General features: G+C 38.0%; 1 protein-coding gene across 13 annotated transcripts in view; it reads left to right on the top strand.

Moving 5' to 3' along the window:
• The window catches only part of ADD1 (adducin 1), a 64,743-nt gene that overhangs the window by 24,669 nt on the left and 22,728 nt on the right, over positions 1–17,346 (top strand). For all 13 annotated transcript variants that reach the window (XM_033060099.2, XM_033060098.2, XM_033060095.2 and 10 more), the window contains exons 2-9: positions 7,679–7,891; positions 9,099–9,261; positions 10,371–10,522; positions 13,776–13,856; positions 14,240–14,389; positions 15,321–15,464; positions 15,638–15,736; positions 16,104–16,280. In XM_033060099.2, the coding sequence (XP_032915990.1) occupies positions 7,697–7,891; positions 9,099–9,261; positions 10,371–10,522; positions 13,776–13,856; positions 14,240–14,389; positions 15,321–15,464; positions 15,638–15,736; positions 16,104–16,280 (1,161 nt within the window). In that variant the 5' untranslated portion in view covers positions 7,679–7,696. The remainder of the gene's footprint in view (positions 1–7,678; positions 7,892–9,098; positions 9,262–10,370; positions 10,523–13,775; positions 13,857–14,239; positions 14,390–15,320; positions 15,465–15,637; positions 15,737–16,103; positions 16,281–17,346) is intronic.

The following is a 17,346-nucleotide window of genomic DNA, read 5'->3' as shown; positions in this document are numbered from 1 at the left end:
ATATACACTGAGACTTCTGCAGAATTTAGACAGGTGTCTTTAACAAATACCCCAGCTGAATCTGCCCACCTAAATTCTGGCATAAATCTTAAGTGGGCTTTTGCTAAGTAGAATCGTAGAAAACAGCCCAGGTTAAAAGGGGTCTCAAAAGGTTATCTGAGCAAACCTGTTGTGGACAAGGTAGCCTAGATGGGATTATCCAGCACCCTGCCCAGCTTGTCTTGAATACCTCCAGCTGATGGGGATTCCAACATTTTCATGGTGAGAATGGTTTCTAGTGATGTTCTTAGCGTGAAAAATATCTTTCCTTTATCAAGGTGAAACTTCTTCTGGTGAAAATTGCAGCTTTTACTTTGTATCCTCTCCATGTGGCTCCTTGTGAAGAGAGAACCTGCTTCCATTTTGTAGCCAGCCTTTAAATTCTGGAGCAGTGTGATGGTGTCCCCCCAAGCATTCTTTTCTTCAGAGAGAAAGGAGAGGACCTAACTCATTTAGCCTTTCCTCATAGAGTGGGTTCTACAGTCTTTGATCATCTTCATGGCTTTAATTTTGACCCTCTCCAGTCTGTCTGTCTTTTCTTGAGCTGTGGAGACCACAGCTGGACACAGGAGTATTCCAGGTGTGGCCTGCCAAACTCTTGGTAGTTTGTGGCAGTCACATCTCTCATCTCTGCTCGTGGAGCCCCTGTGGGTGCATCCCAGCGTCTGATTTGCTTTCATTGCTGCAGCAGCTGCACTGCTGAGCCCTACTCAGCTGCTGTTGTGCACCAGGACACCGAGGTCCCCCTCAGCAAAGGATCCCAGCCTGTGCCAGGCTCTTGGGTGCCATCACTGCTGCAGGACCTTGCACTTGTCTCTGTTAAACTCCACACTCTGCTGCCAGCTCACTGTTCCAGCCTGTCCCGGTCTGTGGGGTGGCTTTCCCTGCTGACACATCCACCTCAGCAGTGTGGTGCCACCAGCAAACCTGGTGACAGTACTCTCACACCCCTCATCTGGGTTATTTGTGGTGATGTTGAGAAGTGTGGGTCCCACCAGTGTCTTCTGGGGGTGCCCCACTTGTGACAGCCTGAGTTAAAACCATTCACCAGCCCATTCTGAGTGCCCCCTGTGGGCCAGTTCCTGCTCGTTTTGCCACCAGCCGGTGTCTTGCTGGTTTGTCCGGGACAAGGCTGTGGGAAAGTGTCAAACGCTTTGCTGAAGTTTGTTAACAGTATCTGCTGCTCTCCCTTGACAGAAGCTGTTATTTTGTTGCAGGTGATCGGGTTGGTCTGGCATGATTTGCCTGTCCTGAAACTGCTCTGGCTTTTCCCACCCAGCTGCTTCATTTGGCTTTGGTAAAGCTAGGCAGCAATTACTGTGTTTTAAACCCGGTGCAGTTATCATGGGGGCTTTGTAAATGTTCTCTTAACTCAGCAGCTTAGCCTGGTTTTTTTGTTGTTTTGTTTTTTTTGTAACCTTGAGATCACTCACTTCCCATTGTGCTAGGCCTCTGATTTCAGTGTTTTAGTGAAAGTGAAAATAGGAAATAATTGTTGACAGTCTCTGGATTTCAAGTAGAATCAGTCTATTTGTTTCCTTGTTCTTAAACACAGTTTGCTTCTTGAACTATTGTTGTAGTTACTAAAGCATGATATACACATAAAAATGAAATACTTTTGTCTATATAAACTTATTGTTGGATTTCTCTAAATTTTAGAGTCCCATATGTAACTTGTATTATCTCTGTTGAAAAAAATTTATAGTGTCTGCATTCAATATAACAGAAATAACTGTTCTTGTTCATGGAATAGTCTCTTCCTGTTTGAAAACAAAGAGCAGAGGAAATTCTGAAGATGCATAAGTTTGGAAACATTTGCTAAAAAATAATATAATTGTTCATGATACTGAGTACCTTGTCTAGTGAGTGGTACAGTCATGATTTACTTTCTTTGTTCTTTGACTTCCTAAGATAATGCCAACTTTTCCTTTTGAAAGTTCAGTCGGAAACATTTGAAATGGCAAGAACAAATCCAGTGTCAGTGGTGCCAAAATGCTGTCACTGAATATTATGGAAATCGTAGTGCAAATCATAAACAATTTCTCTATTATAGGTTATTTTAATTTTTTAAGGGGGAAGTTTGGCAAATGTTACTCTAAAGTAAAGGAAATAGGAAAAAAATACAGAATGTATCAGAATATTGAGTGAAGTGCTAGCAGTGCAATCTTGTAAGTTTTTTTGCAGACACCAAGTGATAATGAAACCTTTTCTTCTCTAGATAGATATTCTGCTTCCATGCATCCTTGGTCCTCTTCCCACCAACTTAAATTTCACTGTAGCTCTATTTACAGTGGCTCATTTATCTCTCAGGTTTATTCTACCCCACCCCGGTGCTGCCTGACCCATTCCTTTCCTCTTCCTCCCTCCTGTCACCTCATGAGTTCCCCATGAAGTAATTTCAGCTCTGTAGCTTTCTGCACTCCCCCAGCTCTTTCCTGGGCTATAAAATGACTCTTTTGCATTTTATTTTTGTGTTTGCATCCAAAACAGAACTCACTTCCCTCCCCCTAGCTGCACACTGCCTGACCTGTCCCTTGCATGAGATTTTTAGGTAACTTTTACTCTTCAAAGACTGCTAATTGCACAACAGGGAAGAAAATGAGTTATTTTGTTTTGCTACCCCCTTGTCCCTTCCCCATTCCTTCTTGTCAAATCTGTTTTTACCTCTGGTAGATGTAGTGACATGTTCTGGTGTGAGTGGAGATAGTGTAATTTGTATTGTATCCATTTTTTTCTGACAGTCCTTTCAAAAAACTATCATTGTCAGGTCACAAAACAACATATTCTGGAACTGAGTGCCCCTGATTTTTGTTGCTGGTGACTGAGAATGAATGAGCAATTGTGAATTTGAGAAGTTGCAGCTCATTTAATTTGCAGATTTGGCACAAACTCCCATACAGGTGTTCTTCTTGCATGTTGTTCTGTACAAACAAACTGAAAGCTACCAGGAAGAGAGCAGGTTTGGGTGGATTTTTGTGGATTTTTTGTTATTTTGTTTTTTGTTTGGTTTTTTTTGTCTATTTTTTTGGTTGTTTTTGTTGGTTTTGTTTGCTTGGTTTACTTTTTTGGTTTTTTGTTTGTTTTTTTTCCCCCTCTCTCTATGATATAACTTGCTTTTGTAAGGTTTTGATCAGATAACTCTCCTAAACTTAAACCCCATTGCATGTCCTATCTTGTGAAGTGGCAGTGTATTTTGAATTTTTTAGTCACCTTGTCACAACCTTCTTCCTGCTTCTCAGAGTGTATTTTTATTCTGCCTTGGCCTCAGCAGGCTTAAAACTGTGTTGGTGTGGAGAGCTGTGCTCAGTCCTCTGGTGGCAGGAAGCCTTTAACTCAAATTCCATTGGCTGCAGCCCTAGTAAAAAACAATTTCCTCAGGGTGTGGAGCAGCAAAAAATAATCCATTACAACTTACTGCAAAACAAAACCAGCCTTTAAATGATTGCAGAACTTTTTTTATTTTTTAAGAAGTGTAACTAATGTACAAATTGTGAAGCATTTATAATCCTCACAGCATTCACATGATATTCAGTATGATGGTTTAGTTAGAAACACTGGACCTATTGAAGATGTAAATACTTATCTGTCCCAAATTCCATGTACAAAAATGAGTTTAATATTAAAATTTTAATAAGTTCATTATCTGCAATAAGACCTCAACCCAAATAAATTCTGGGAGTTTTAATTATATGATTTTTCAGATTTAAGGGTGAGGTTATGATGTACCCTTAACTTTTTGTAGATTCTTATTGAATATTATTCAGTCCTACCTGTTGAAACTTCTTTGACTATATGTGTATCATCTGAGTCCTGAGGAATGCAAGTTGCTTAAAAAAATTAAGATGTTTCTTCTTTGTGGATGTTAATGTGAAAAGTTTTATTGTCTTTCTGTTCTAAAACTTTATTCATATGTTTAAACTGAATTCTGTAGCATAACCCTGTAACATTCCTCTTAAGTGAATCCTTGAATGAAACTGTTGGGCTAGAAAAGAGTGGGGAGGAAGAGGATTTTGAATAATAAAAGTAACCTGAAATACTAATACCAGTTTCAGAATGTTTTTTGTAAACAGTGCTCAGTACCTGTAAAAGAGAAGAGGATTTTATAAACCTGGTTTCCTAAAAGTAATTCCCAGCCAACCCGTTCACAGCAGTTGCTTACACATCCGCACACCCCGTGGTAAATACGTTGTGCTGCAAGTTGGCTGCTGGCTCTTGTGTGATGTGCTGGGACATTGGCCCCCACAGAGTTTGTGTGTGCATAGGTATTGAAAGAATGGATGTAATTGTTACTGTAAGGTGCTGTTTGGATTTTATCACAGCTGTTTGTTTTCCTTTGCACCCCACAGTGATAGATGCTGTTCCCTCTGTCTGTCTGTATTTGACAATAACTGCTTCTGGCAGAAGGTTTTCTGTGCACTCGCATTTTCCAACCATGGCTTTTTCAGTTAAGGGTGTGGCTTTTCCTGACACAGTTGTGTTAGAACAGACTCTCACATAGAAACACTTATCGTGGCAGAAAGTCCTCTGGCATTGCAGCTTATCTTACTGGGGGGTTGTAGTGGACTACATCAGAAAGAAACTGTCTGTTCTGAAGTGTTGTGGGTGTGAAGACGGTCTTAATTTTTTTTTCTCATACGTATTCTTACTGCCTGGGCAGACTGTTGTGATTTTCAGTGTGACCTTCCAGTTTATAGAATCACTGGCCATTCCCCATGGTGTGTTCAGATTCCATTCATTTATTTATAGGCATTCATATTACTGAAGCTCTTACTGGAGAGTTCATCATGCCTTACTCCCAAAGGGTTTTTCAAGGAAACTCATAAATAAATTTCAGTGGCTTTGCAAAGTGTTGTCAAGCATGCCTGCTTCTAGTTTGAAAGTTGATCCCTTTAACATCAGTAACTGACAGCCATTAAAACTATTACTATTACAGTTATGTTAAAACAATTAATTATTGTACCTTGCACCAGGGATGCTATTAATTTTGAGTGTCTGCAAAAGTGAGCTATGAAATACACGTTTAATCTTAGATATGAAGTCATCACTGAATGTTAATTATTGATTTTCATGGGAAATTATTGCCATTACACAGTGATGAAGTAATAGCTTCCCAAGACCTTCTTGAATGCCATCGTGTACTTGGAGAGGTAATGAAACTTTGGCAAGACACTGTGATCCCATTTTAATGTTGCCCTTGCAGGCTGTTGGGGACCAGCTTCTTTCCAATGTGAGTAGGAAACAGACAAGTTATGTGTGTCATTCATTTGGAAATAGGTTTGGGTACTCTGAAAGTATGATGGAATTAGTGTAAATAATTAAATGCAAAATTACATTTGCAGATGTGTATACAATTTAATTTCAATTACATTGTGCATGCACAAGCAACATGACACAAACACAGCCTGAACATCAAATGCCTCAGCAGGCAGGAGGAACAGGCTGTTCTCTGCTGGTAGTAAGCTCAAACTTGCTAGTTTTCCTATGCTTTGCTTTTCAGTAAAGACACATTTGTGGCTGTGCTGAGCAGAATGCAGTATGAAGTGAACTACTTGAGTGGTTCTGGTTGCCTTCACTTGCCATTGTGCTGTTTCTGAACTCCCTGATTTTTTTGATAAGCAGAGGCTGGCGAAGTTCAGACTTCAGTTGGCCAAGTGAGCTGTTACTGTAAGGCATGTTTGGGTCTGCAAATTGTTCTTTTTCAACAAAGCCCTGGGTGCAGAGGCTGTAGTAGGGCTGATAGAGCTCAGGAGATTGGAAAAAGTGTTAGGCCTTCAAAAGCATTTTCTAGGAAGGAAGTGGCAGATGGTGCAGGCGGGAGGTTGTGAGGAGGAAGAGAACTTAGAAGGATTAGGCGTCTGAAACTGCCAAAGGAGAAGTGTCTACTTTGCTGTAACTTGCTTTGCTTGAAATTTCCCAGGTCTAATACCTGAAAAGCTTTTCCATGTTGATAAAAACATTATTTCTCCTTGCTGTACCCTGTATTTCTCTGTGGGTGAAGGAAAGTGAGCAATTGAAATAATAAAGATGTGCATATGAGCTTTAGAGAAGAAAACAATCAACCATGATGTTTAAAGTCTAAACTTTAAAATGAGATTTTAAGCAGTGCAGAGGTGTTTTTGTGTGTTTATTTAGTAACTCAGTGGGTGGAAATCATTGAGTGTTTAAGTGCTAACATAGATTTTCATAGTAATATCCTGTTCTGCAGAGTCAAGGAAAATACCTTATTTTGCTCATTGTGCTCAGCTGTCTCAGTTCAGTGTTTTTTTCTTCCTGATATGGGAAACGAGTTGAATTTTGAAACTTCTTTCCTAATGTAAGAACTAAAGAGGATGAAATCTGCTAATTTCTGGAGTCCTGAAGTAGATAATTTTCTTCATTGCAATTATTTTGTTTAACATAGTCTGCATTTCAGAATTTATGTAAACTTGCCTTTGCTGTGTGTGTTCACATCTGAAGTGATTTTAGCTAATAAGCATGCAAATAAATTACTAAGCAAATTAGAAGCAGTTTAAGTCCCTAACAAAAACCTAAAAATGGCAAAAGAATACAGACATATGTACAGCCTTACTAATTTTAGATGTAGATGAAGAGTGATTACTTACATGAAGATATATATACAGTCTTTTCTACTTAGTTGTAATTTGATGTATCAGATGACCAGGAAAGGGAGGCTTGAATCTCAAAGTGTTGCGAGGGTGGCTTTATTGAACTGCGTTTTTGTCAGTGGAAGGCTTCAAAATTATTCTGAGAAGGATTTTTGGAATGAGGGTTGTGATCCTGTGCCCAGAAAACTGGGATAATGTTACACAAAGGAATGGATGTGAGTGGAAGGAGGAGGTGTGTATGAGCAATACTGGCTGAGCTTTCAGCCTTTCTGGTAGAGGCAGCAGTTGCTGACTAGGACATGTAAAACTGAAAGGAACCCTGGCCAGGGAATGGGGGCTGTGTGTGTCTGTGCTTTCCAGATTCCAAAAACCACATGCTAATGTAGTGATGTGCCTATTATTGAATGGACCTAAAATAAATGTGAAAAGAACACTTTGAGTTGAAAGTTGAGATTTCTGAGTTTGGATCCAGAAATGTGTTGGCAGTCCCAGCTTGTTTTGGTGGAGTTGATTCTTCATATTAATGGACACGTGTAATATACTAATTGCAGTGATGATTTAATTTCTGATTTGTGCAATATTCTTTTTCTCATGTCTGCTTTAACTTTTTAAGAGAAAACTGAAAGGCAAAAGCCCCAAACTAACGAGTTTAGGCCCATGTCTGGTACTTCTGACATTGTCTCTGAGAAGGTTTGAAGGATTTCCATGCTTCTAAAAACCAATCTGGCCAGACAGCTTAAGGATTTTTTTCCCTCTCAGTTTAAATGGGAGATCTCATATTAGTTTTGTGCTGCATGAATTTATATAGCATATTTGACTTTTCATATGTTAACCTACTTTTCTGATCTTGTGTATTAAAATCCTTTTTCTTACTCCAGAATATTGCGATGCAGTTGCACAAACATGGCTTCTCATTTGGGAAGACATGTTAATTTTAGATTAATTTGGACTATTACTTTGAATGTAGAAACACATACGAATTTCATAATTACTTCCTTGCTTTATTTATTATTCTTCTCTGTCCTTCTTCATAGGTTCCTTAAAACTGTGCTATGAATGGTGATTCTGGTGTGGGGGTGGTGACTTCACCACCTCCAACAACAGCCCCTCATAAAGAGAGGTATTTTGATCGAGTTGATGAAAATAATCCCGAATATCTGAGAGAAAGAAATATGGCACCTGACCTTCGCCAGGATTTTAACATGATGGAACAGAAGAAGAGAGTCTCCATGATTCTTCAAAGCCCAGTAAGAAAAGAAATCCTTCCTCTTTAAAGTGGCAGATTGTCACTATCAGTACAGAATTGGAGAATTTTGTGATATCATGTGTCCATTTGTTCTTTTTTCTTGTTGACCTTTCCTGATTTTTTCCTCATTCTATCTGTTTGAATTTTTATGGTCTACTCCCAAAGCAACTCTTCATTCTGGCTTTCGGAATTATCTGTATAATCATCAACATTTTTTTCATATTTTTCATCTAATCCTTGTAAAATATTTTCACTGGTTTCACGTATTTGTTTAAATGTACTCTAAAGAGTAGCTTATACAAGGCAGGTTTGTCCTGTACTCAGTTTTTCTTTTGGGATTTGGACATATGAAATATTTTTATAATCTCTTTCTGCAAAGGTGCACAGTAAATGAAGTATGAATGACTGACATTTAATATTGAAGATGTTCCCTTGGGGAGATAGTGCACAAACAAACTTTCCCTCGTGACATTTGTTCCTTTTGTAATAACTGGTGGGTGACTTTAGATACAAAACATTTTGTGACATAACTTCATTTGGAATAGAGATGTGGTGGTGCATGCACAATTTTCCTATTAAGTCAACCCATTGTTTTATGAAAATATCAATAAATCACTTAATAAAAAAGTAATGACTTAATGACTGCAGTACTTCTCTTTCAGTAGAAATTCCAGTGTTTTTGTCAAAAGCAGGAACCATCAACAATAGTCAAAACTCCTGTTTTCTTCCTTCCAATTAAAATATATTAAAAAGGGAAAAAAACAGGAAAATTATAAGCAACCCCTCGTCTAAACAGGTTTTAAAAATTTAATGTTCATTGTTTTCAGTGCTCCTGGATGCTTTCTTGGCTCTCAGGACCGTGTGAACCACAGTGACAAATTTTCTTTTCTGGTTCTGCTACTTTTCCTTTCACATTTTGTGTTAAAGTCGATTTTACATTCTCCTCCTTCCAGAAATTCATACTAGCAAGGCTTAAAGACTTTTGATGTTACTTGAAAAGAGAATGCTGCAATTTCCATAAAAAACCCCCAAGTGACTCAGATCATTGGTGCTCCAGAGAGCAATGTTTTCAAGTTACAGTATGCACCCGGTAGTTATGCCTTGAGGTGTTTTTCAGAAGAGATGTAGGATGGCTCCATCCAAGTGCTAAAAAGAAGCTGTGTATGAAAGTCTGAAGTTCATTTAAACATGCAGTGTCTTGTTACTAGGCCTTCTGTGAAGAACTGGAATCCATGATCCAGGAGCAGTTTAAGAAGGGGAAGAACCCAACAGGGTTGTTGGCTTTACAGCAGATTGCGGATTTCATGACAACGCACGTACCAAATGTCTACCCTGCAGCACCTCAAGGTGGAATGGCTGCCTTAAACATGAGTGAGTGCACCTTCTGTGATCAGAGCTGAATTCCTTCCTTTCTTTTCTTGAAAGGCTTAAAATGAAGACAGTGTGAATGAAATAAGAGTGCAGTGAAGTTTATTGTTATCCTGTTCTGCTCATGCAAACTCTGTACACATGAAATGAGTTGATTATTTTCTAAATGCCACAGTGGTATGCAATGTGCTTCAGGTATATAGTTTATATCAAAACTATTTAAGGATGGTATCTAAATAGTAAAATAAACCTGATAAATCAGTGCTATTAAAAATTTTTAAATATTTAAACACTGCTAATTGTGACGTGGTTTGTCTTCAGAAAAATCAAACACTCATTAGTAGTCTGGTAACAGTGGAGGTCCTTAGAAATTAATTATTTTTGCCATTGAAAAATACTGTTTGCAGCTTTCTCCTGTGAAGTGAAACTTTAGACAAGAAACATCAGCAAGCAAAACAAAGCAGGAAAAAACCCAGAATGTGCAAATGCATATGCACACAGGTTTTGTGTTAAGATAAAATAAATCCTTGCCTCTGCTCGAAATAAACCTTTAGTTCTGAGCATAGCATGGCCTGGTTCTGCTTTTTCAGTTACTTTTAATCACATTTCTAATTGCACTGTAACTAGAATTACGGTATTTGTATTTACCATAATCTTCCTCTCTCTAGCTTGTACTCAGTAAATGAACCTGTATGCATCTTTTTAGGTGTGCAATTCTCCTTGTCAGGAATGCCTGTATCACAAAAAGTGCAATATTTGGGATTACATTTTTCTTTTAACAATGAAGATGGATATTACAAACAATCATTAGTTTGAGAGAGGAAAAAATATTTTGCTAAGGAATGGACTGTCATGATAGCACTAATTTATAGTAGGGAAGGAAATGAATGCTGAGTCTACCAAAGCTGAATAACCTTGCTCAAGATTGTCGTAGTTGTGTAATATAAATTATTCCGTTAAAGGAATGAAAATTTGCTGTCCATTTCTTAGGTTAATGTGTTCATATAAACCAGTAAAAACAACTGATATAATAGTGGTGCATGTTGCTAGGTTTGAATTGATACTGAACTCAACCTGCCTTGTGCTTTTTTTACCTTGTTTCTCCTCTTCAGGTCTTGGCATGGTAACACCAGTGAATGATCTGAGAGGGTCAGATTCCATTGCTTATGAAAAAGGGGAGAAGTTGTTACGATGCAAATTGGCAGCTTTCTACAGATTAGCAGATCTTTTTGGCTGGTCTCAGCTTATTTACAATCATATAACAGTGAGTATTGAATCAACAGATAACTGAACCAATTGTTTTAACATACAAGAGAATTGCTTCCCTCCCCTGTCATTTTCTCTTTGTGTGTGAGAAGAGCAAAGTGGTATTGAAAGCAGTATAATAGTGAAGAGATTTGTCATTGCATTTCAGCTTGGATGTCAGCTACCACAGTCTGAATAGAGTCTTGAGAGAGTGTAAAGTTCTTAGGATGAAATAAAGATTGCTGAAAGACTCAGTCTTTTAGTGTCTCAAATGCTTTGCATAATTATATTTATTATTCTGCAAGATCATTTCATAGTTTTCTTGCTTTTTTTGCTAAGTACTAAAATAACTTCTTAGTCATTCAGTTGAGTTTTATAATTCAGGTACCAGCCTTTCTGAAAAAGAAGCCATACTATTTCTGAACATTAGCGAGCTTCTCTGCTTAATGCAGTGTGCCAACAATTTTCCTTGTGACTGAGTAATCACTGGCATCCATAAAAATAATGACAAGGAGGTCAAATCAAGGAGGTTTTATATGCCAGAAGAATGATCAACATGAGTCTCATGAGTAAAGTCACAGCTGTGGTGTGCAGCCCTGTCAATTGTTGTCCTAACAGAGCTGAAATGTTTTTTATTCTACATAGTAGAGGTTGTCCTTTATGTATTTTCAGTTCTTCTAGCTGCAGTTAGAATGAAATATGGAAATATTATTTTTCTGCTCTTTGAGAATTCAAGGCATATTATTTGTGAACAGATGAAGATGATAAATGATATGTGTAGGCATAGGATCAAGACAGTATTGGTTAGATTGTTCGGTTCCTTTTGTAAGGGAACATATCCAAACGTAATGGTTCTTGTAAACAACTCTGTGCCACCCCCAGATTTTTCATACGTGACAGGAGAATTGATTTTGTAAAAGGGACATTAATGCAATGAAATGCTTACTAGGCAAGCAGGTTTGGAGATGGCTTTCTAGTGTAAAGTTCAGTCCTGGGAATGTTTGTACATTTAGATAAAAGGTAAATGTAACGAAGAGCAACCTGTCAAGGGAAGAGGTTTGGGGTAGAATGCCTCAAGTTTGCATTCTTTGGGGGAGAGTAAAAGGAAGATCCCAGTAGAGAAGGTACCTGTTGAGGTGGAAGGCAATCAAACCATTTGGAAAATGAGTTTCTGAAAGTGTTTTAGTCACTTCTGAATGGCACAGTACTGGAAAGCTCTTGGTTTGTCAGCAGCAGTCCCAAGTCATAGTTCTCCTGTCTTTTACAAGCTCTTCCAGTGAACAGCATTCTGAAAGATGACTGAAAAATAGAATTTATCTTCAGAAGCTGATATAAAACAAGGTTGTTGTATTTATTAAGTAGTAATAAGACACCCCTTTGGAATGTGGTGAATGCTACCACTTCATGCAGTGCTGGTGTTTGACTCCAGGTTTTCACTTATTTTGTGAGTGGGTGCTGCAATTACTGGGTAATTCCATTCAAGTTAAAAACTTGTGCCAGTGCACTTGTGAAGTAAGAGTAAAGGTACAACAGCCTCATGTGAGGGTTATAAGTCTCTGTGTTAGAGGAGAATGGCACATACCCTCATACCCTCACAATTTCCATCTGGGCATATCAGGGAGCTGGGTGGAGTATTGTTGCTTTTTTTGGATCCTTGTCAATCACTGACAGTTACTGTATGTGGAATTGCTCAGACTGGTGCAGTCCTGATGCAGAAGCAGAATTACAGAGCATCAAGAGCTTTCATGCCAAGTATAATAATGTTGAGTACACTTGGGTACCTCCAGGGTTTTCATGTCAAGTGCAATAATGTAGAGTAAACTTGGGTGCCTCCAGTGTCAGGCAGAATTTGAGATTACAGGTTTACAGAAGGTAGACATCATTCATCAGGTCTTGGTTTGTTTTGAGGGCATGAGCTATTAATTGGATCTAATCCTAAAGCAAAGTGGTTTGTGAGTCTTGATGCTTGTTTGTCTTCGATTTGAGCTTGCTTATTAGCTTTTGGGATATTTTGAATAATACTTGTTCTTTGTCTTGCATAAATAAGATTTTTCTTGGTCATTTGCACTTCTGTAGTGGAGAACTACTTTAGTGATTCATAAGTACAGATTAACTTCAACTGACTGCTTCAGTTAAAGGCTCTTATTCTGTAGCATGTTCCCAGCTGGTTGTAAAGGAAACTAGATCTGTTCTAGAAGCTTTTTGCATGACTGCACAACTGTTTATTAGAATTTTTTTTCCCTGCAGTAGAACTATAGCAAGGTATCTGTATACAGCAATTTCACGACTATAAGGCACACCCTTTTGACTAAAATTTTTCCCTGAACTCAGAAGTGTGCCTTATAGTCCGGTGCGCCTTATGATCATGAAGTTACTGTATTTAATGTTGCTATTAGTAGAAGACATGGGTCAGAAAGAGCATAAAGTAGCTACATCTCAGGGAAATTCAAAAGTCATAAATAACTTTGAATTAAAAAAACCCAAACAACAACCAAACAAAAAACCCAAACACAACACAAACTACCCACATGCTGGGTAGACTCTCAACAAAGTAGGGAGTTGTCTCATGTGTCCAGTAAAACTTAGGAAGCCTATTAACTCACCATCAAAAGGCACCTTAATTACCTAGATATCCTGTACTTTTTATTGTACAGACTTTCAAAAGATACATCCCAAGGTGAGAATGCATTGAAGCCAAAATTATTTTTATATTATAAACCCCTGAGATGAGATGAGAGAGAAAAAACATAAGCAAAGGTCAGGATACTTGGTAGAAATTTTTCAAGGTGCTGTACTGCTCACAGGAGCCAGCATCAGTGATGAAATTCTTGTCAGCATCAAGATGTTTTAGATCTGTGGGCCAATTCTTGCCTTTTCTCACAACCTTTTACTTCATACCTTCTGTCTTACTAGGGTAGAAATACAGTTGCAGTGTAAACTCTTTCAAGTGAAAGAATTAACTTTTTCCCCCCATTTCTCTCAGTATTGTTCATTTTATCCATAGTGAGTGAGTTGCCATTATAACAGAATATGAGTTTACTAAATTCCACCAATCTGAAGGACTCTTTACTGCCATCTTTATTCAACATGAGTTAATTAACAGTGCTGTGCATTGGTTATCTGTTGTAGCATACATGAAAGTCCTATTGTGTGTTATAGCCATACTTGTCCATTCCATAATCAGGATGTAAAAGTGACTTTAATTGTTTGGGCTCTTCTTGTATGCTTTAATAAAATCTTCTTAGTGACTCTCACTCTTGTTTTATCCTTAGGCCAGAGTAAATTCTGAGCAAGAGCACTTCCTTATTGTACCTTTTGGACTCCTCTATAGTGAAGTCACTGCATCTAGTCTGGTAAGCAATTGTTAATTTTCATATATATATATATGTATATATGTGTGTCATTTTAAATTCTATCCTAGAGAATATTTTACTCTTGTGTAATATGTTTAGAACAATGTTATTGAACTTGGCTGGTTTTGGTACTGAGAGATTTCTTTGCCCATGTTCACCACCAGGTGTCCTCCAGTTGATCTGCCTGTGAGGAGCTGTCAGGTCGTTTGTACAGTGAATCATCTCATGGCCTTGAAAGCCTGTTGAGTCCAGTTTGTTGAGAGAAACTTTAGACATTTCAGATATAAATGATGACAACTGGTTTTAGAGTCTCAGTGGTAGATGCTGAATTAAATCCGATTTTTTTGAGTCTTGATTATGAAAATAATTCTTTTCATTCCCAGGTTAAAATCAATATTCAGGGAGATGTGGTTGATCGTGGAAGCACTAACCTGGGAGTAAACCAAGCTGGTTTTACGTTGCACTCAGCAATTTATGCAGCTCGACCTGATGTCAAATGCATTGTCCATATCCACACACCTGCAGGAGCAGCGGTAAGCTCCCTTCCAGCTTTGTCCTGTGTCCTGTTCCCCCACCCCTCCCAAAGGGAAAATAGGTGGAAAGTAGATTTGCTTCCTGTTTGGAGGGCAGAGAACCTTTTAGTCTGTATTCAAGTATGAATCTGTTTGAATCAGAGGCCATCCTTACTGGATTGGTACCTGAATGGTCAGACAGTAAATTGAGTTCTGTCGTTGGAAAATATCTGTCAAATATGTGTGTCCTTTACCACAGAAGAACAGATTTTTTGGCAGTGAGTCATAAAAGCTTTAGCATACTTTGTTGGCTTTGTAAAGCACAGTTTATCAAGGTTTTCTGAAATATTTGAAACTTTCCCAATATTTCTCTTTGGAGAAACTGATTACAAATCAGTTCTACTTCTTTGGAATGTTTTGAGAGAGTGACTTTCAGTGTTCACATTCTGATGATTTTTTTAAAAATAAACTGATTAATCAGATTAATACAACCATTTCAAGGATTAAATGATCAAATTTCTAGAATTGTGAATTGCAGAGTAGCCTTTCAAAAAGTAGTCTTTAAGTTTACCTGTAGTGCTGCAAAATTATCTGTATCACCGAAGTTCTTTTGGCATGAGAGCAGGAGGGGGAAATAACTGAATGGAGTGGAAGGAATGAAGGATACAGCTGATTTGGGGATTTGATGGTTTCTTGGGATTTTCTTCCTGAGTCCTTTCCTATTGATGTTGCTGTCATGTAAAAACAACCATATTGAGCCAGACCAAAAATCAATCTGACTTTTACATCCAGTCCAAAAGTTATCAAAAATAGAGGCTCTAAGACCACTCTGTATGTACCTGTAGATAAATTCATCTAATACATAAAAATAAACTTATTTTAATTTTCATCACTGTGTTTTTTCACTTTTTCTGCTGCAAGTCATTAAATCAGTTCTTTTAATATTTCTCAGGTCTCTGCAATGAAGTGTGGTCTCTTGCCAATTTCACCTGAAGCACTTTCTCTAGGGGAAGTAGCTTATCATGACTACCATGGTATTTTAGTGGATGATGAAGAAAAGGTGGTTATTCAGAAAAATTTGGGGCCTAAAAGCAAGGTCAGTATTTAGAATTAAAGAAATAATTAAAGAAAACATCTAGAATTAAAGAAAAAGGACTAGGGCAATGTGTTTGTGTGACAGGTATGTTCTTTAATGAGTAGCAAAAATTCTTTAATAAAGAGCAAGAAGATACTTGATGTTCTGCTAACTTTCTCTCAATGTTTCTCTAGGTCCTTATTCTCAGAAACCATGGCTTAGTGTCAGTCGGAGAGACTGTTGAGGAAGCTTTCTACTATATTCATAACCTAGTGCTTGCCTGTGAGATACAAGTAAGAGCTTTAATATGTTATGTCTGCTGTATTAACCTCCAACAGATTAATAATTGCATATTTTATTGGTTCAACTCTTGAATCTAGACTAACACAACCACGTGAGATATCACTGTATTGTGGGGAGACATTCAAAACTTTGGTTTCACTGACAATATTCCAGTACTGTATTGAAACCATCAGTTTGCTGCCCATTAAAACAGATACTTTCAAAGATTCAAGACAACTTTTATACAAGCATATTCATTTATTTAGTTTTAAGATGAAGTAGATTTCTTCTGGGTTTATGCCAAGTTTTTAGGTTTTTTTTGGTTGTTTTCACCTCATTCCCCACAAGAAAATTAAAGATGGCTCTATTGTTTTTAAGGTACGTACCCTGGCCAGTGCAGGTGGACCTGACAACTTAGTGCTTCTTGATCCTGGGAAGTATAAAGCCAAGTCTCGTTCCCCTGAGTCTCCAGCAGGTGAGGGTACTGTGTCCCATCCCAAATGGCAGATTGGTGAACAGGAGTTTGAAGCTCTTATGCGAATGCTTGATAATCTGGTAAGGCAGCCCTTTCTGTCTAACTTTTTATATGATAATGTATAAAAAACATATTTTAAATCTGCATGTAGTTGGGGGTTGTTTATACAGCCTGTTCTTTCCCAAGGACTTGGAAACTACGTGAAAAGCATCAGGTGTCCTTTGTACAGATAGCAGATTTGCTTCTTATTCATAATCATTGTTATTGGTGAGATCAAAGGAGATCTTGTGGCATTTGGCATTTCCAAATCGGAGTACTGTCGTGCTTGCACTCAGTATGTATTCTCCCCTCTCTTCCCATCCTCTCCCAAAATGTAAAAATTTGAATGTCTTACTAGGTGCAGAGTCCAGCATAATTTGACTTTGTAAGACCCTACTCGTACCTAGAAAAGCTCAAAAGACAGACTTCAAATAAGTAAAACCTTCACATAAAATGGTTTCATTAAGATCCCATCTGTAATGAGTGACCATATACCAGTATTTACTATGCAGCTTCAATGGGAAAGATGTGGCTGGGGACAGCAAACTCTTTGTATCTGACTGGTACCTTTGGTAGATTCAACTGGATTTCAGTTTCTCTAGGAAATACAGTTTTATGTTTCTTACTGCACATAGACAGCAGGATCAATAAAGAAATGGCACTGTACTCAGTAGGAATGTAGGAATAGAAAGGAGCTTTCAGTCATACAATACAGATCCTTACTATTATGATTAGCCACATATTGTATGGGTAGTTAATTATAATAGGTGTTAGATAATTACTCAAGATGTATTTTGATTGTTAAAAGTTGGAGCAGAACCCAAGTAAGGCCTCAGCAGTGCTTAATGCATGAACTCTGCAGAAAGCTAAGGCTGCATACTTGGGGCTGATGTTTCTTTACAGCTGTCTTGATAGAGAATTTGAGTGCTTTGGGAACTAAGCTATTCATATTTTTCCTTTGAGCTATTTTGCAAATATTTTGCTAGTGGAAACTTCTTTAGGAAACTGTTAAATGTCCTTCTTGTATGTTAAATGCTGAGCATAATATGGAAGGAAGCATGGGCAGACGTGCCTAGTGTGAATAGGGAAGGTTAAAGGTGAAGCAAA

This window comes from Catharus ustulatus, chromosome 5, assembly GCF_009819885.2.
Source record: "Catharus ustulatus isolate bCatUst1 chromosome 5, bCatUst1.pri.v2, whole genome shotgun sequence".
Taxonomy (NCBI): domain Eukaryota; kingdom Metazoa; phylum Chordata; class Aves; order Passeriformes; family Turdidae; genus Catharus; species Catharus ustulatus.
Note: the sequence above shows the minus strand (reverse complement) of the source record. Positions and strands in the feature narration are given on the sequence as shown.